At 33.1% G+C, this 20,273-nt stretch overlaps 1 protein-coding gene across 2 annotated transcripts; it reads right to left on the bottom strand.

Annotated features, from left to right (window-relative positions):
* Positions 1-1,195: 1,195 nt before the first annotated feature.
* On the bottom strand, positions 1,196-20,231 carry LOC126818783 (coiled-coil domain-containing protein 178). Of its 2 annotated transcripts, none has more exons than XM_050546344.1 (21): positions 20,185-20,231; positions 18,713-18,926; positions 17,487-17,570; positions 16,707-16,940; positions 15,034-15,201; positions 13,470-13,694; positions 12,638-12,788; positions 12,227-12,296; positions 11,478-11,620; positions 10,591-10,744; positions 10,071-10,166; positions 9,390-9,526; positions 8,700-8,883; positions 7,382-7,513; positions 6,434-6,526; positions 5,823-5,936; positions 5,253-5,398; positions 4,643-4,728; positions 3,174-3,247; positions 2,631-2,780; positions 1,196-2,002 (listed from the first exon to the last, which is right to left on the bottom strand). In XM_050546344.1, the coding sequence occupies exons 2-21, from the start codon at positions 18,828-18,830 to the stop codon at positions 1,679-1,681; spliced, it is 2,883 nt and encodes a 960-aa protein (XP_050402301.1). In that variant the 5' UTR covers positions 18,831-18,926; positions 20,185-20,231; the 3' UTR covers positions 1,196-1,678. The 2 variants fall into 2 exon arrangements, with proteins under 2 accessions (XP_050402301.1, XP_050402302.1); XM_050546345.2 differs by lacking the exon at positions 20,185-20,231 and adding an exon at positions 19,915-20,016.
* Positions 20,232-20,273: the final 42 nt, after the last annotated feature.

The raw sequence follows: 20,273 nt of genomic DNA, 5'->3' as shown, positions 1-20,273 counted from the left end.
TGGAACCTCCCCAACGAGCCTACAATTAGCTTCTCCCCTTCAGGTAGAATAGGCTGATACTGGCTTGTACTAAAATGTATTATTTATTTCTCTATCAAACACAACATAAAGATTGTGATTATGCTTAAACTTTTATTAATCTAAGTTCTCTTAATATGACAGGGATTTTTTTTAAAAACATTTCTGACAAAATTTGTTATAAAACATCTTGACATTTTGTCAGGGAAAGTATGCAACTAAATATACTGCAATTACCTGCTTCATATAAATGGTTCAGGTTAACTCTCTAACAAGATTAAACATATCAGTCTTCACAACTTTTTATAAATGTAAATTTATTGTAATGTGTTATTCATAAATATACATAAATAATTAGTCAAATAATTAATATAATAACTATAGCAGAAAATCACAGATATTTATCATAATAATAATATAAAACCTTAAAGCTACCAGCATCACCTGTTGATAGGCCCCTTTTTAATTCGGATAAATCCAACCCGAGAGATTATCTACCACTGAGATTTTGAAAAATAAGATACACCATAACAGCCACATTTATTATCCACTCCACAGACCCATAAAAAGCTAAAACCATTTTGGTCAGCTTTTACATTCGATAACCAACTTTGTGGGTGGAAATGATATGACTCCAATTAAAACCAACTTTTTTCTTGGTGAAAACACCATTATAATATCAGCAGTTTTATCATCAGATATAAAAAATAACAAAATACAATTTAATCACAGACTCTAGAATTATTAGCTGATGTAAATTTTTCAGTCTAATTATAAACAGGTAGAATATGAAACAAATATTCAGGCCCCGAGTTAACAAAGCATTCTCAGACTAATGTTAAGAATTTACTCAACTTTCAGTCACTGTTTATGAGAAATATCTTTGATCCAGAAATACAAAAATTTGTACATAGTTACTTATTGATATATTTGATACATTAAAACAACAAAAGTTTTATAAAGGGCTATATTTTAGTTAAAATAAACTGAAGTCTGAGAATGCTTTGTGAACTCTGGGCCTGGTTCTCAGATAATCCTGCACAACTTAGCTCAGTACAGCAGTGGTGATCCCTTGACAAAATAAAAACAAAAAAATACCCCCCCCCCCCCACATCAGATTTTTGGTAAGGATTATCTGAGAGCCAGCATATTTTTCTTTTGTATAGCCTTATATACCACTTTTGGTAAATTAGGGGTAACATTTATACTACAGTATGAAGAAATTAATAATTTGCCACAATTCTATAAATACATATTACAGTAAGGGTGTAAATACTGCTGGAGGAAAAGTTTTACACATCATTTAATTACAAAACATGTGAACTTTCCACACACAATCCAAATTACCCAGCAAAATATCTTCCATATCTACTGGCCTCAGTGACTGTAGTAACTTAAGATTATCCAGGTAATAATAAAAATCTACAAAAGAAACACAAAATAATCACTTTGTTATGTGAGAAGATGGAGTCCTAAGAATTTAGCCAAGTTCTGTATGGTAGAACTCTTGTATTTGGTGAGTATTGCTGTTTATGGTAATTGTCCTTGATGTATTGTATACAGGAAATATACTGGATATTTGGCAAGATCGTGAAATAATTTGATCATGTATTTTTTATTTTATTAAAATTGGAAATATTTATATAATTTTTAATGTATTTTATCCTTTGGCTGTGACAGTATGTTTTGGTGTACGACTGCTATTATTTGATCCTGATACAGAGACAGGTGTTCTTCGACCTGTGCTTTTTTTCTGCAGTGCTTCCAAGGCCATTTTCTTTGCAGCGGTACCATCCATCTGTGTTTGTAAGAAATGAGTTATGCTTGTTAGTGCCTGGTTCATCTCATCCTGCAATTCTTCCACCTTGGCACCATTTCTGCTAGCTTCTATTTCCATTCTAGCTAATTCTGCATCATTGTATTTACCACTAAGTTTATATAATTCTGTTAGAGCACCATGCATCTTCTTCTGTAGACATTTTAACTGGAAAAAAAAGCAAACAATTCGAATAATAGGTATAGATATTATAATGGAGACATTATTAATATTACCCAGCTGACTTTAAACATAAAACTCTTGAAAGCTGAGATACGGTAACATTGAAACTAAATTAAAATCTATTTGGTTGGACTGTATGTCTTAAAACCCTGGACAAAGCATTACTGTTTACATCTGCCCTTGCTTGCAGTGATTAAAAACAGTTTTTAATGTGTATGACAAATATAAATTAATGTTGTAAACAAATGTAATTTATTAATACATCGTTCCAGAACAATTACAAGAGAGACAAATGGGGTTTAACACAACAAGGTCATTCAGGACTAACATGTGGTACAATTTTATTTCAATATTTCACTTGTGCATAGGGGTCTTAGCAGAGGTAGGAAACACAAAGGACCCAGAGAAAAACCAACATGGTCGGACAAGTGACCCTACTTCAAGCTTTGGATAGAAACAATGCCACCTTACTCAATGACAGACCTTATGATTTAAAGTCCACACATTTGACCATGTGGCCACCCAACCACCCTCCAGACACATACAAACAGGTAGCCAAATCATTGTTTATTTATCCTCTTTTAACTTCACCTGAAATATTCCTCCTTCTTACCTGTCTTAAATCTGATAATGATTTTTCATATTTAATTCTTTCTTCATAACTATTTAATAATTTCTCTTTATTTATAATATATTCATTCTGTAGTTGTCTGTATTTAGCTGCTAGATCTTTATTGTTAGCTAAACATGTGGTTTTTGCCATCTATAATTAAAGTAAAGAAGAATTACATATTGACGTAGCAAGCAGTTTCATGTGACTTTTTTTATTTTTACCAACTGTCAAGTTGTCTTTCTGTCTATGTATGCTAAGGACCTCAGTTTTGCATACATTTTTGATGTCAGAAGCAAATGGAAACCCCAGTTCATTATTGGGCTCCATCCATCATGGTTTTGATACCATAGTTTATCTCTGGAACCACTCAACATATCTTTACAAAAGTTTATGCATACACCAACCTATTATTGAAGTTGTACCTTTTGCTAATTAGGAACTGAAACAAATTGGATTTAATTTTTGTGCAATGGTGCAGGATGCTGATGAACGAGTCATCTTATTAAACATTTTCAGATATTTAAATTTAATAATACAACTTACCTCAGTTTGTTTCAATACATTTTTCCTTTCCTCTAGGAATTTACTATGTCTATTTTCAGCAATATAAATACGATCTAAAAAAAATAGAGTATGAATTCATCCATAGTGAGGTTACTTTTACCTACATTGTTCAACTTAAATCAAAAGCTAGGTCATTTTGAGGTTGAAAACTGGGTAATACTGTCAAAGCAGCAGTTATGTTACTCAAGATCAACATAATAAAGAGGCATTATGTAAAATTTAGATAAGGAGTAAAAAGCTGGCCGTTTTTGCTATGATAGTTCTTTAAATAGATAATGAAAAATGAACATACTGAAAATTTCATTCATATTACTTTATTCTGGATGAAGTAAAGGTATGACTGTTTAAAGATGTAGCACAGATCGTTTATTATCCTAGCAACGGTACTTGACAACAGAAACTATGTCTCAATTATCCATTTAATCGTTAAATTTTTTAATTCCGTGAATGTTCAAATACATTTAAATCATGGCCATCCGATTGTCTGGAGAGTTTATTATAGGCTTATTATTTAATGCATCTTTCATGATTTAATCAATAATTAAAATGATCAGTCATATGATTCAAGGTAATTGTGTATTTTATGGGTCATTTCTACTTAAATGACAGGTGTTTGATAATTAATGAGTTGATTGATGTTATTATAACCTCCAGCTTTAGCAATCATAAAAATATTTAGGGCTAGCATACTTTATACATTTCTATAAACATATTTGTAACAAGTCCTTGCTAAATGTGACACATATATGTCAAAACTTCAAAACATAACTATGCATAAATTGTAATTCAATTCTGTGTTCGAAGACATTAAAAATGGTATGTGAGGTGTTTATCGTATGAAAGGGCTGAGATGTTTGGCTTTGAAGGTAGTATCAACTGTAAACTTAATTTTCAGAAATATGCAATTCAAAGTTAATAACACATAGCAAAGCTCCGGGGAAAAAAAACAGTAGCAAATTTCATACATCTTGAATAAGTTTTCGTCTTTGAGTGTGCCCAGAAATTATGGTAAAGTCTTTTTTTTAAGGCAAATAAGTTGTTAATTTTATATCAGTAATATGCACCTGTTATATGTCCGTCATTCAGGCGGATTTGGTCATATTTTAGGTCATACAAAAAAATATTCTGTTTCTCAGACATTCCCTCCTACAAATCTGATACAGGAGAGAGGTTTTCGTGTTTGTTGTCAAATAATCGCTACTGGGCGAAATGACTTCACATAAAGATCACATTTCAAGACACTACACTTATCCCATCACTTTGTTGATTGTATGATTATACAGCACTGGTCATGCAGCTCTTTTTAAGTGATGTAGGCCTATCTGAGAACCAGAATATAATTTTATATTACCTTATATAAACCATAATTACACTATTATTGATTAAATTAATACCTACAACAATCAAAATAATTTAAGCAAAGTCAAAACTGGTTACAGTAAACAAACCTTGAACTTCATTGAAAGCCTGCGTTAGATCATTCTCTATTTTACCACTGGATTCAAGCTGTATATTTAACTCTTTTAAATCTTCCCTGAAAAATCAACAAAATATTATGGCTTCTTGTAGTGTATAAATATACTTAAAACTCAAAAATAAATTAAAATGGAACTTTGCTAAAGTGGATGTATAAATAAGGTCTTAAACATGCCTTCCCAAGTGCTCCCTACGTCATTCAAGCAGACAACAAGAGACAGACTTCCCGTTAGATTAGTCATCCCCTTAAATTTTTGTCCTGTATGCACCTCATGAGTGTTTTTCAGGTCATCCAGTATTTTTCTATTAAGATTGGGTGTCTCTACTTTCCATATCAAATTTGCCATACTTTTGTTGGAAATAACTACCCTATAAATACTTTTGTGGGAATGTATCTTTAACATATTTTTAAGCTTATAATATAATGTCTATATGTACTGATCCAATTTCACCCATAAAACACTGATTTTTTTTAAAATATATATATATAATTTCCATATGTGCATATGCACCTTAGACCTATAAAGACACCCACTTTTGTCATCTGTGAGATATAAATATATAGTAGAACTGTATACATACGTGTGATGTTTAATTGCTTTTTCTGTTGAGCCAACTACACGGTTCATCATACCCTCGGAAGCATCCATATCTTCTATATTTTTAGTCATCATCTCAGTTCTCCATGTCATATGTTCTATCTTCTTATTCACTACTTTAACATCTTCCTGTAATATAATAATTACATGCACTCATTTTTATATGAGAGTAACAGCAATCGTAAGTCAGTTTTAAATAGACTATACCACAGCAGCCAAAATATGATTATAAAACTAGTGAATTAAATCTACTATTAAGATGAACAGTGCAAAAGATAAAAATAATGAGAAATATGGGTGGAAAGTGCATTAATTAAATACAAAAATTAGCACAAGATAGGTTGCTTTACTTTTCTAGATGTGAACATTGCATCAAATATGGTAGATATTAGGTTAAATCGTTTTCACAGAATATTTATATCTATGTATAAGAAGAAGGTTAATTACTGTAATGCTTTATAACTTAGCAACTCAAGACTTTGGATGAGGTGTCTAAGGTGCTCTTATAAGTAAATGCATATCACTAATTTAAAGATTAAAAACAAATATTTACTTTTAAATGTACATGATGAGGTTCCATTTCAGTGAGTCTCTCTAAAAATCTATCGCGACTTTCTTTATGTTGTTTCTTGGTTTCTTCTATTTTATCCGCCAGGTTTACCTTTAACTAAAACATTATTACCTTGTTTTAAACATTTATATAATAGATCAATAAATTATCTACCTTATTATTTGGTTTAACTTAAAGCAGCTGATTGTAATTTATTTTTTCAGACAATATCTAATTTGTTACAGTTTAATCTAAGCTAGAATGTACTCACAAATTGATTATTTAACATTTAGTTCAACATACATTATGCAAGAGCTAAATCTGCCCATTGCAGGTCTTTCTTTAGGCCTTAAATGTTATATAAACTATTAATTAGACATTTATTAACAAAACAAGACCATAATCAACACTCGATGCCATCTGATGGGTACAATTTTAAACAGATTTGAATGCAATCTGCCATTCAACGGCTGTTCATGATTAACTGTAAAAATGGACAATTTTTAGACTGACATTCCTTTCCAAGAATCAACTTTCCCAATATTGTAGTTTGCAGGGATTCGAAGCAGCTTTATTACTTTTTGAGACTAAGATCTCAATTTATTTCTCTTTACCTTTTCATTCTCTTCCTTTGATGATCGTAATCGTTCTACTTTAGTTAATACAGTATTTACAGCTGTATCCACATCTTCTGCTACTTTTCCCGCCTAAAATGAATGAACAATGTTAACAAAACATTATGAAAATCTAATGGTAGAAAATCTATGTTCAATTAAGATACTAGCTAGATCAATGACTAAGCATGATATTGATAAGAATGGTTCACAATAACATAGATATTAATATAATATTGCATGGAAAAGAATGACTGAAATGTAGTTTAATGGCACATCCGCACCGACCAGGCTATATTGTGTCATGGATGGAAAAGGGGTTGCACATTACTTAAAATGAAATGAAATACTGGGCTAATGAAGACGGGCATATGCCATACAGTGTGCTATGAGGGAAATTTTGCCCGGGCAGCGGCACTATCGCCTACTCTTATATCGAATTCCAACTGCCAAGGGATCTTTTACGTGCATTCCAATGTTTACACGGGACCTCGGTTTTTCATCTCATCCGAAGGACTAGACAGCTGTCCTTGTCAGGCCCTCCGTCCTGCATCACTGACAAGGGGAAACCACGTCGGAACACCCGACCTCCAGGCTAGCGAGCCAGCGCCTTACCCACATAGCTACCGTGGCTCCCATTACTTAAAAACAATAGATATTGGGTGAAAACAGGGTTGAACATTACTTAAAAATCAATAGATATTCGATGGAAAGGGGGGATACATTACATCAATTCCAATAGAATTTTCACTAAGAAGATGACTCTGAGATTCAGAAAGCAAATAAGTATTTTTGATATGGTCTGAGTAGCAGTTTATTAGCATTTCTTATCACACAATACTTGGCGATCAGTAAACAGGGTGTTATATAACCGATTCTTGAAGATGCTTAATAACTTCAATTACCTTACGATCGGGTACACATATCTCTATAGTTATAATACCATACCTTATCTTGTTTTTTAGCCGATTCAATTCTTGTTCTATCTATTTCTGTATTATCTGAGTTAATACGAGCCTGTAATACTGTTCTATTATGTATTTCATCTTTAACTTGTCTAGTTAATGTTTCAATAGTATTCTGTAATTAAATATCATTAAATACACAATTACGTAAGGTTTCAATGTTCAGATCAAGGTCCGAAATCTTTCATAATATTTATTATATACTACACTATTTACACATGATATATATATTATATATTATCACCCAATAATACATTCTACAGTAGATATCGCTTGTGTGATATATTTCATAATCTAATGCGATTTCTCCTCAGGAGATATCACTTTACATGAATTTGATTGGTCAGTTGAAAAGGAACTACTTTTTTTTATTTTCAAAGAACAGTTCATTTATTATTAAAAGTAACTTTTTTTTATTAAAAATGAACTATTATTATTCAATTGACCTTGATGGAAACACTGGGTCAATATAAAGGACTTTGCAATGTTAGAATTGCTGTCAAAAAATGATGTATCACTACGCCTTAATGTTCAGTAAAAGTGAAATCTACAGCAAAGAATTATATTTATCTATTTGTGCATGTAAGAAGGGATTGGGTGATAAATAAAATCTCCTACTCGTCTTTTTTGATATCAAAAAAGACTGGTAGGAGATTCTCTATTTACACAAAATATTTATTATATATTATACATGATATACAGTCGTTGTTGTTTGTATTTTAGAGGAGAGTCAAAAAAAGCTCAACAAACTGAAAAAATCGCTCCCCTAAAAAAGCTCTACCAGTTTCGATAAGAAGAGTGATTTAGAAATTAAAGAGAGTGATTTGATATTAAGGAGAGTGATTAGTTATGTGCATGCGAAATGGTTCTTAGATCAATAACTGCATGTAATGGGTTCATTCCTGGCTTCATAAATGATAATAAACCCACCATGACTTTGTAAAGGAGAGCGATTTTCAATTTTAAGAAGAGAGAGAGAAAAACCTCCCCTCAGTCGACATTCGGGGGAGGCGCTTGAGAGCGATCGCTCGCCTGCCTTTAAAGACAATGACTGGATATATGTATTATAAAAATAAAATAAAAACCAAGTACAAATAATCCAAACCATTAGACAAAATTCGAAATCCTAAAAACGGTATGGGCAAAACCGTGTAATTAATATGTTATCTACTCTTATTGAAGGTCAAGATCACACAACAAATTATTAATATAACAATATAAGCACAGATAAATGTGCCACTACCCTGGCAAAAGTAACCACTATGTGAACAATATAAAACTGGTAAAATCAATATTCTAACCTTTAATGTTTCTTCTAATCTAAAGATTTTTTCTTCCTCGTTACTAAGTTGTTCCTTAATAGATAGATTTAATAAAGCAACTTGATTATATTCGTCTATAGTAGCATTCATAATAGTTGCTGTTCTAGTCATTTCTTTTTCTATTCTAGCCATGTTCTTCTCATCAGCAATCTTCTGTTTCTCACTGTATCAAAGAAAACAATTTAAAAAAAAAAAATAATTTTTACCAGTACTCACATCCGTGATTATTTTTTGTCAAATGTAAAGCATAAATTTTTAGCCATGTGAATGAAAAAACAATTTCTACTCTGAGACATGGAGACTGTGTTAATATTAGATAATGAATAAAATAAGAAGAAGCTCCTACGGCAGGATTTGTCCTTTAAAGTATAAGTCAAGTAAGAAATAAAAATAACACACTACACCTTGAATTACGAGTGATTCTTAATGAAAGAATAAAACGAAATGGTATGGGATTTAACATCCTACTTTTCTGCAACAATATGGCTAATCAAGATAGACCAGACATGAGGGAAATTTTGCCTACTCTTAACTGGATTCAAACTACCTAGGGTTCTTTGATGTCATGACATAAGTGCCCCAGAAAATCTATCAGGCACAAGAAAATGGTTATGTAAGCAAATAAACAGACATTATAAAAAAACAGAAGAAAAAAATAATAGAAATTACTATTTGTGGATTTTATCTTCCCCATCTTGAATCTCCATATCTGCTTCCTGATTTTGTAAATGAAGAGTTCTAATCTTGCCTTCTAGTTGTTTAACTGTGGCCGTTAGTTTACTTACTTCATGGGCTATTCGATTTTTCTATAAAAAAGTAAATAAATATATTTGTTTATGTTGGAGACTAGACATAATATTCGAGTAAATATTTATTAAAATAAAGTAGTAGGCCATACAAATTCAGTATTCCGGTTCTCGGACAATCCTTACCAAAAATCTGATCCAGGGTGGAGGTTTTTGTTTATATGTCTTTATTTTATCAAAAGATTAGTTGTGGGCTAAATGATGTTCAAGACACTAAATTTATCACATCACACTGTTGATTGTATGATTATCCAGTATCATTTATGATTTCAATAAAATTTATCAGGGTTGCATATTTGATAATTAAGCCTACGGTATATTTTCAGATTCATTCAAATATTTTCACAGTTACTTCCTGGACTGTAACCAGGGGAAAATATCTAAGTGCAGTAATTAAAGACACCGTTTCTTTTTTTATTTCTTGAAATAAAACAGGTGATGCAAATCTTTTTAAATGACGCAGGATTATCTGAAAACCACGCCACAATATTTTTTTTATTTGGCCTTATAAGTTAATGTACAAGACTTTATAAATATTACTTACAGTTGTGTTGAGTTCTTTCTCTAAGAAGATATTTTCATTCTGAAGACGATTGTATTCTATTCCTTCTTTCTCTATATCTTCATGTAAACTTTTCACCTGGAAATATTATGTTATTCATAAGATGAATGTATTACTTTTTCTTGAGTTGTTTCACTTATGTTAATTGGTTTTTCATTTTGATTGAAGTGCATGTATCACTACAGGCCCGGGACTGTACAGCGCAATGGACGCTTGGGTAGCTACTGGATCCATTCACATGATCTGGTATGTGCATTTGCTGTTTGTGGTGTCTTTATATTGTGTCCTGTCCGTAGGTTTATCTTGTGTAATTGTTTGTGTGTGGTGTGGTCCCCCTGCACTTACTATTTAATTAATTACAAGAAGTATTTCTGAATTAGACAGTCTAAAATAGCAGCCATTACTATAGCAGTGATATTATGCTTTAGCGGCACAGCTAGTTTTATACCTTAGAGATTATTATACCTTAGCATTGTGGTGCTCAACAAGTTAGACATTATACCTTCGCATTGTGGTGCTCAGCTGAATCACAAGCATTTTCTCTCTTTACTTCTAATATCAATAATTCTTGTGTATTACTCTTCAGTTTATCTTCAATATCATTAATTTGCTGAACATAAGCACTGTGTGTCATCTTAGCAGCAACTAACTCCTCACTGTAAAACAGACGGGGGGAATGGTTTGAAAATATGAATTATTAATTGATCAAAAGGATTCTTAATTGAACTTCAATAAATTGTGACACTACAAAATAAATGTTTAACCCATTTAAATGTTATAAAATATAAATAATTACTTTCTGATGCACATGTTAAGCTTGTTAACAAAATAATTTACACACACATGTACACTTGTAAACATCTTAATTTTGTTTAACCATGGACCTTATCCAATTTCAACTTCCAACCTGCAGGAGATCTTGCTGCCGATGGTATACAATTGACATCTATCTGTCATACCACCCAAAAGATAAAATGCTCTTGATTGGCAAACGCTCAATCCTACACCAACCAAGATTCCTCTCTCGGGCAACACTAGGATTGAGAGAGAGAGAGAGAGAGAGAGAGACCAACGGGACCAACACATTGTTCAATTTTATTTCAATAATTTGCTTCTGCGTAGGGGTCTCTAGCAGTGGGCAGAAAAAGGGAGGGTAGGTGACCCTACTCCTTGTCACATACAACAGGGGAATCAAAACTACCTCAGTTGACTTATTGACAGACCTTATAATACAAGTGCACGCGCTAACCATTCGGCCATCCATCCCCCAGCCTCACTAGGATTGAACACAGGGTTAATGATCTAGTGCTTACCCTCCGAGCCACCATGTAAGAAGTATGTAAAAAGTTTAAGAACTTGTATAAATATAAAACTTGTGATTTTACTTACTTGATCTGACTAAGGTTATCTCTAACAGTATCTAATTCTTGTTTTATATGACCTCGTTCTGTTTCAGCTTTATTATTAGCTTCTAAATTCTTTATTTCAGTTTTAGTTTGTCTTTGTTTTGTCATCTCCAACTCTTGATTTGTCTGTTTAAAATCAATAACAAATTGATTTCAGTTAATAATTGCAAAATTTGTCTGTTTACATTTCATTGAACCGCCCAAAAAGCCAGATGGTTCACACGATTCTAAAAGTCAATACAAAATACTATCTTACTATAAAGACTATAATTACAATCTAATTTCAAACAAATACAATCACAGAAAATACATTACAAAGATGTCCAGACCTGTATGGAAATTATTCAAAAATAGGTATTTATTTCACAAACACAGGTCAAATTAGATTTAGAATTGACATATATAAATAAATTGGGATAAAGAGGTTTTTTTTGACTGAGGTACCTAGGTCTAAAGACTGAATAATTGACTGACTTGAAGAGTATATTATTAATGTGAGTTGCATATTTCAGGTTCTACCAACACTCTACTCGATATGTAATTTTGAACAAACATACAATTTTACCTTTTCTATGATTATAAGTTCAATGTGAGAAAATAAGTGCACATAAAAGAACAGTTGAACATCGGAATTCAATGTCAAATGTAAAAAAAAACAACCTGCATCTTAGAATCAAAATGACCGAAGTATTATGTCAAATCTTAATGTATGAATAATAATAGTGTGAATACCTCTTGCTGTGCTTTCTTGATTTTATCCATAGCCTCTAGTTCTAACAATAGTTTTTCTTGTACCAGAGGACTAAAAATAAATTATTGATTGTTGATATCAAACAAAGTTCATTTTATAAAAGTTCATAACTAGGGTGTTAATCTAATCCTTGAGTGGCATTTAGTGATCGAGCACATTAAAAAACACAACACAATTTATATGGAAAACAATCACTGGTTTATACACATATAGCACGACCATTTCAACAAGTATTCTCCTATCATTATCAAGTATAAATGATAAATTAGCAAACTAGAGTGTTAATCACCAGTCATTTCTCAAAAGTTAACATTTAACATGATCAACTAAATATCAGAATAAAAAGAAATAACTAAAATATAAATATAGTAAGTTTACATTATAGATCTTACATGTGTCTTTTAACAAAAGCAATGTCTTCTTTTAATCGAGCATTCAATACTTCTGCTATTTCTTTTCTGTCTTTGATTCTAGCTTCACTCCTGCTACAGTAGGCAACGTGCCATTGCAATTCATTTAAATCCAATATGCAAGCCTCATGTTCTAAAAATTAAAAACCACACAGCTGGTAAATGTAGCGTTCTATCAGACATATTTTGAATAGCATTTAAGTTCATTGATAGATAATGTCGTCCCTTTATCTTTCGTATTTTCAAGAAATCTCCACATTTTTATTGCATTTTGGTAAAGTACTTTTCAAGTACTTATATACTTCTATCAACTGATAAGTTTAAATTGCATTAAACTGTGGCTGACGAGACATACCATACAACTGCTTCCACATCGGGGAAATACTATGATTTTATTATAAAATTGAAGTCAGATGATAACTTCATCGCAGTAAGATCTTTATATTCTAATAAGCTTACACCAGAACTTTATTAACACTATTGAAAGAGAGAGAGAGAGAAATGGGGTTTAACATCCACTCGACACAAACTAGGTCATTTCGAGACTAACATATGGTTTTAATTTTATTTCGATAATTCGCTTGCACGTAGGGGTCTTTAGCAGTGGGAGGAAACCGGAGGACTGGAGAAAACCCACGAGGTTGGACAGGCGACCCTACTCCTTGTCACGTACAACCAGGGATTCAACACTATTGAAAGTCATGATGGTGAAAATCAACTTATACTGAACATTGCTGTCCATTCTGGAGAAAAATTTTCATATTACTTTGTCCATTTTCTTTTCCAGTTTATTGGATTAAAAATAATTAATTACCTCTCTGAACAATTGCTGGTAATTCTCTTAATCTCTTTAAACATAAACCATCTATTTTTTGTGTGAGTAGAGAAACTTTTCCCTTCTCTCTCTTCCATTCTGCCTCTGTTTCTTGTCTATCTTTCTCTAATCTAGCTAACAATGTTATAATTTCTTCTACGACATCTTCTGCTCCTAAATACGGTAAAGCAGCCTCATCATCTACAGGCTCCACAATATCTATACCTAAAAAAAAAAATTGAAAATACATTTTTCTGAATGATGGTTACCAGGTACATAGATATTTGGACAACAGATAAAGTGCAATCTGATTAAAATAAATATCTATATTTCGTTTCGTTTTTTTTTATACTTCTGATGGCCTCTACTACATGACGATCTGACCGGTTGTGGTGCAGAGTCACGTCAGAGGTCATACGAGCAGCTTTTGACCGTGACGTCAGACATTTGATTAACCAATGTTCCTAGTGGTTTATCCACAGTTTCGTGTACTTCACGTCAAAAACTCGCAGGAACAAACCGTTTCATTGGGTTGATTATGGTCTTGTCATGTTAATAAATGTTTAATTAATAATTTATATAACATTTAAGGCCAAAAGAAAGACCTGCAATAGGCAGATTTACTTCTTATGCAATGCGTTACAATAGGATTGTCCCCAATGAGTCCACGATCTATTATGTGCAGAAACGTTCGATACGACCAACACGATTGCTACAACTGACCTCAATATATGATAAGACCTGATAGGATCACCACAATTAATCGTGATAGTGAGAACCTAGCATTACATAATGCCTGTTTAATAAGTAGGGGTTGAATAGAACATGAATGAAATGGAGTATAAGTCATGAAAAGTACTATAAGGGAAAATTTGCTTGATAGTGGCATTACTGTTTACTGCATTTCTGCATACAAATTCAAACTATCAAGGGTTATTTAATATGCACGTCAAAGATTACATCGGTGAATCCCCATTTTTTGGGAGCAGATAGTTTTCTATGCCAGTCTCTTCATAATGCACAACAAACAAGGTGAAACCTGACTGGAAGAACCTGAGGAACTAAGTTACTCGGAATCTCCTAGTGGACGAGAATCATACTCACTGAGCAACATAACTTGAATGATGGGGTTAATGAAATGAAATGTAGACTAACGTCCTACTTTTCAGCACCTCCTGGGCTAAAACACACGGGCTAAGTCATACTTTGCACTATGAAGGACATTTTCCACAGACAAGAGGGAACCACACTGAAAAATCTTGAGGAACTTTCTCAGGCAACACCGGGAGTGAAATCCTAGACCTCTGATTAGTGAGCCAGCTTCTTACTCGCTGAGCCACTGTGTCTCCCACATTATACTAAGGTCAGTAAATATCATAGACATGTCTTGCACAATAATGGCATCCTACTAAAAATTATGGAATCATTATTATCAGTATCTTGCTGTCGATAGATAATCTCCTAATTCAGGAGGTCTGACCCCAGAATCAAGCGTCCCTTGTGTTAATTCATCTAGTATTGTACTGACATAACATACAAACACTTAATTTCAAACAAATCTTACTTTCATCAAGTTTTGCCCCAACACCTTGAATAGACAGGTTTTGACTTGTTGAATCTGGTGTACCTGTCAGAGTAAACCCTGCTACAGAACCGGCAATAGAGTCAGTTTTTTTACTTGGAGTTAGCTCCCTTTCATCGGAAAATCTCAGTTGTTTCTTTTGAGGTGAGACTGAAACCAAATAAGTTAACATAATATATAATTACATTATTATCTGAAAATAATAGACCAGTATTTCCTTATAGTAAAGAATAGTGTTACCGTTAAAGGGAAATAATTCTAAATAAAAACCGTTGGTTTTAAAATTTAAATGAATTAATAAAAAAATATTTCCATACAAAGGTGCCCCATCCCTATTATAAATTAAGAGGCATTTGTCAGCTAAACTACAGTACATGAATTTTTTGTCAGAAATCTTTGATGTTACAAGTGAGGTAACTGTGTATGTAAACAGATAGCAAGTTTTAAAAGGGGTCAAATCAATTAAATTACCTCTCACCCAGTCTCTCCCCCCCCCCACCTTCCTACTCTTGGTAATTTACTTCAATTACTTATCAGGATTATAGCTACCCTCCCTCCCCCCCCCAATTATTAAGAGGTTGGGGTTTTGTAATGTTATAGCCTACACATTGTTATTTCTATGAAAATGAAGGACCAAATACAATTGAGTTTTAGTATTATGTCCCTTTAAAGTTTAAAGCATAGCATAAAATGAGAGAGGAGAATTAGATGAGAAAGGCCAGTAATTGCTTTGATGTATTAGTTTTAAACACAAGTCTAGGCAGTTCTGTTTAAAGTAATGTTTATAAAACCTACATCAATCATTGGTACAGAGATGACAAAATAACTGGCAAATGTTTCCCCCACCATATATAAAGTGATCTATTAATTGTGGGTTATGTAGTCTGGGTAAGTGATGAGCAATAAGTTTCTAACCTAAAGCGATTTCAGCTTAGAATTTAGATCAATACATGCTTTAATATAAAACATAAGAACAACTCAATTCATAAACAGGACAAGAGGAAGGTTTTAACTTCCACTTTACACAACTAAGAAATTTAAAGTCTAAGATAGTACATCAATTCTTCCAGAGTGGAAAATTGTCCAGCACTGCAGTCCAAGTTGATCGGAATGGAGGTGAACTCAACACAAAATGGCAGAGAATAGATACAATTTCTATATTCTGTATTGACAAATATTCTGGACAAATAGATCTAAACCAAAGCAAGAAAGCCAATAAAATACTATGTTCCTGAAGCAACGACTGCAAGTTTTCCAACTTTTACAACATCTAGCCGTTGCTACGTTAGTCTGAAATTCCCAAATTTTGGAGTATTTTTCTCCCTTTACCACAGACACGTGATACAAACACATAAAGGAATAGATTTGTTTCAACCATTGACACCTTTTTTGGGAGTTGAAAAACTCACAGAAAACCAAAGAATGGCAACCTTACTAGCATAATGGAAGAACAAAAAGTAAATTAGAAAGGGTTGGACTAAGATGTGGAGTGGGTTATGGCCGAAAAGTGGAAAGTTCCAGCAACCTTGACATTGAACTAACCTTGAACTTTGCAACTTGATTATCACAGTTAGACATTTCAGGAACCAATGAAAATTAGTATAACAAGAAGGCCTTGATAAGATGTACAGAATTAAAGCAAGATGATTAAATACCTGCTACTAGTTCTGACTGAACAGATTGACGTCTGCTAGATTTACGACTTTTGATTTCTTCTTCAGCTTGAATAAACCAGTCATTGATTATATTCTGTAGAAGTTGTAGATGTGAGACAGCTTTATTTACACATGGTAAGGTAGAGTTGGTCAATTCACAACTACGACGTCCATCTAACTGAGGTATCTGTGGCCAATTCTCTGGTAGTGGATATAAACTAACTGGAAGTTCTTCTGTAAAGTCAATTGAGTACTTATTAAAACAAGTGTATTCTAAACTGTCCAAACAACTGTATTTGGTCTACAGTTTTTCCAGGTTTATAAGAGAGAGAGAAATAGGGTTTAATGTCCACTCGACACAGACCAGATCATGTCTGGACTAACATATGGATAGACCATAATGGTACAATTTCAGGGTTTTTTTAGCAGTGGGAAGAAATCGGAGGACTAGGAAAATACACGCAACCCTACTCCTTGCCACGCTCAAGCTTGGAATCGAAACCACACCATTTGACTCAATGACAGACTGCATGAACTACTGTAATTCTCACAAGCCACCTTCACCCTCCTGCCCCCCCCCCCTCTCCATCCAGCACTTTCAACCCAGATTTACAGAAATAACAGAGTTAATTCTCCAGTTTGTCAAATGAATAATAAGTCTATGGTATAAAGTGGTTGTTAATTGATTTTTAATAAATCTAATTATTATTAATATTATTGTAATCATTTGTCATAGTATATAGTACACTGAAAATTTCTATCTGAAGAATAATTAAATACCTTTGGGTACCAATTGTTTATCTTCTGCCCCATCAGGACTTTCTCTTGCAATAATAGAGCTGGAATCTTCATTGGTAAATGTAACTAAAAATTTAAAATATTGTATTTGAGATAATAGTGCTGTATTATTTTATTATATTAAAAGTACTATTTGAAACAATGAACTATTAGAAATAGGAAGGGAATGACTGAAAGGACAAATTTGAAACTGTTATAAACAAAGGCGTTACTCTCTTGTAAATTCTAGAAATATATTGAATTGAAATAGGGTTTTATCGTCTTTTCTGCAAAAACTAGTTAAATGAAGACGGGCATACGCCAACTGTCAGTGGGTATTTACAGTCCTATCCAAATGACTAATCCTGAGATACTTTCTTGGTCAAACCTGGGACCTCCTAGTTAGTGAGCTCATTATAGGTTGGTTTTAAAATATTAAATTAAATCTATAGATTACATAATCATCTTCTAACTAATTATCAGGATCACTATCATGGTATATTGTTATAACAAGTCAGAAGATAATCATTTTAGTTGTATTGGATAAAGTGGCGGAGAGACTGGTAAGGGATAAAGAGAGAGAGAGAGAAAAATGGGGTTTAACATCCATCCGCTCGACACAAACTAGGTCATTTCGGGACTAACATGGTTCAATTTTATTTCTATAATTCGCTTGCGCATAGGGGTCTTTAGCAGTGGGAGGAAACCGGAGGACCCGGAGAAAACCCATGAGGTTGGACAGGCGACCCTATTCCTTGTTACGTACAGAACCGGGGATTCGAAACCACGCCAGTCGACTCAATGACAGACTTTATGATACAGCGCACGCACGCTAACCATTCAGCCATCAACCCCCTCCCTGGCAAGGGATAACATATATAGTTATTTGGATGTAATGAAAACCAACATGCTGTGTAACCTACACATTGGTATGCATGTAAAAGAACACTTGGCAGTTGGAATTAGATATAAGGGTATGCCATAGCACTGCTGTTCGGGCAAAATTTCCCGGTAGCACACTGTATGGCATATGCCTGTCTTCATTAAAACAGGAGGATGTTAAACCCCACATCATTTCATTTTATATCTGATAAAATGTTAGGCAATAATGAACTAACTTGCAAGACAAAATGCCTGGCACCAGAGGGATTGTGCCTGACAAAGCCTTAATTGTGCCTAACACTGTCTGTGACAGGTTCCTTATTTCCATATCTGTTTATAACACCTACCTATAGAATTTGATTTTGAGGCAGTTTGTGTAGGAGTATCTGGGTTAAAAAGGTCATCACATGGTGAGGATCTGGTTCCAGCCACATCTTCAACTTTAACAACTTTTGTCACCGACATTTTTACAATATCATATTATTTTTGTTTTTCTGGTAAATTTTTCTATTCATCATACCATACCAGTGCCTAGGTATTATGTAGTTTATACTATCCAACCTGTAAATAAGAATATAAAATATATCTAATGGAACAAACAATGCAAATTTACGATATCCACTAAAATTTAAAATCTGAGTCTGACTGCATAAATTAGCATCCATCATGTATTTGACACTTCATCCATATTGTCAAGGAAAGTCACTACTTTAAAAGAATAAACTATCTTCTTATCTGAAGTTTAATCAATAATCATATTAAATCAATTTAGAATTTTATCTGTACCCGGTAGTGTTATGAAAGCACTACTAAGTGAAAACTTTGTCTTTAAGTTTAAAACGTATATTTTTTAATTTAAATTTCAGAATGTGTGGGGTTGTTTGTTTGTAAAAGATGCAAAATAGGGATTCAATCAGCTTAAACATCAAAGGAGAATAATGACTCTAAATTATTCAAAAAGGTCTGGGTGTTTTTCTTTTGAAACTGGCTGATATCTCATAAAAAAAGATGTTAAAGTAGCTAAGTCTCTAACTAAATATCATCCAAAATCTCCGACATTGAAAACACGAATTTTTTGTCAATTTAAATCAACGTTGATGTTGTGATCTTACAGGGAAAAGATGGGCTTCTGATATCCAATATTTAAGACAAAATAAACATTTTACCATTGCTACACGAATCATGTACCATAATGCTTTTCAGGCCCATTCTAACAAGGGACTCGAAGAACGAGGCTAGACATTCAACAAGTCATGTGAAACGGTGACGGCATATTCATATCGGGAGAGTATGCGCAATAAATACTATGTAGACTAGGATAACCATGCGCTAGAGACTTCTGACATATTTCGCCAAACGTAACTGATTTGAAATTAGAGTAAAAATGGAAACGATTGAATGTAAATCAGTTTATATATAGCCTATTCCTATTACATTATTTGCGTTACGACCCATTTGTGTCAATTTCTAGGTCCAAAATATTTGCGATTTAGCTCCTTTAAGATGGCAAGTTTGACTAGCCTGCCAGTAACATGGATGTTCACTGTACCTGTATCTGCACAGCTAGCGTGAGACAAAACAGTGAAGATGGACTGACTTTTTAGGGCCTCTTTCAGTCTCTGCTCGATTCTAATATTCTGTCCAGCCACACCTTCTGATCTGTTTTAGGTTTATGGATATTTGTTTCTTAATTAGATGAATATTATATTATGGATAATCAATTGGCATATTTCACGATATTATTACATTATTCTCTTATAAATAAACTGTTACGATTCAAGAAAATAAATAAAACTTCGTTTTATTATTATTTACCTACCGACGCCATTTTGACGCTATTTACGTTTCTACGGCCGGGGAATGACGGAATATTCCGGAAATCGGACGGAATCTCACGGAAATATCCGA

This window comes from Patella vulgata, chromosome 4, assembly GCF_932274485.2.
Source record: "Patella vulgata chromosome 4, xgPatVulg1.2, whole genome shotgun sequence".
In the NCBI taxonomy this organism is placed as follows: Eukaryota; Metazoa; Mollusca; class Gastropoda; family Patellidae; genus Patella; species Patella vulgata.
This window is presented reverse-complemented; position numbering and strand designations above follow the sequence as displayed.

Coding starts and splice junctions, on each gene's coding strand:
- LOC126818783 (XM_050546344.1), bottom strand. CDS start 18,830: ATGTCGGTGACAAAAGTTGTTAAAGTTGAAGATGTGGCTGGAACCAGA. Junction 17,571..18,712: donor CTCAAAATCAAATTCTATAG/GTAGGTGTTATA, acceptor TTAAATTTTTAG/TTACATTTACCAATGAAGAT. Junction 12,297..12,637: donor GCTTTTGTTAAAAGACACAT/GTAAGATCTATA, acceptor ATTTATTTTTAG/TCCTCTGGTACAAGAAAAAC.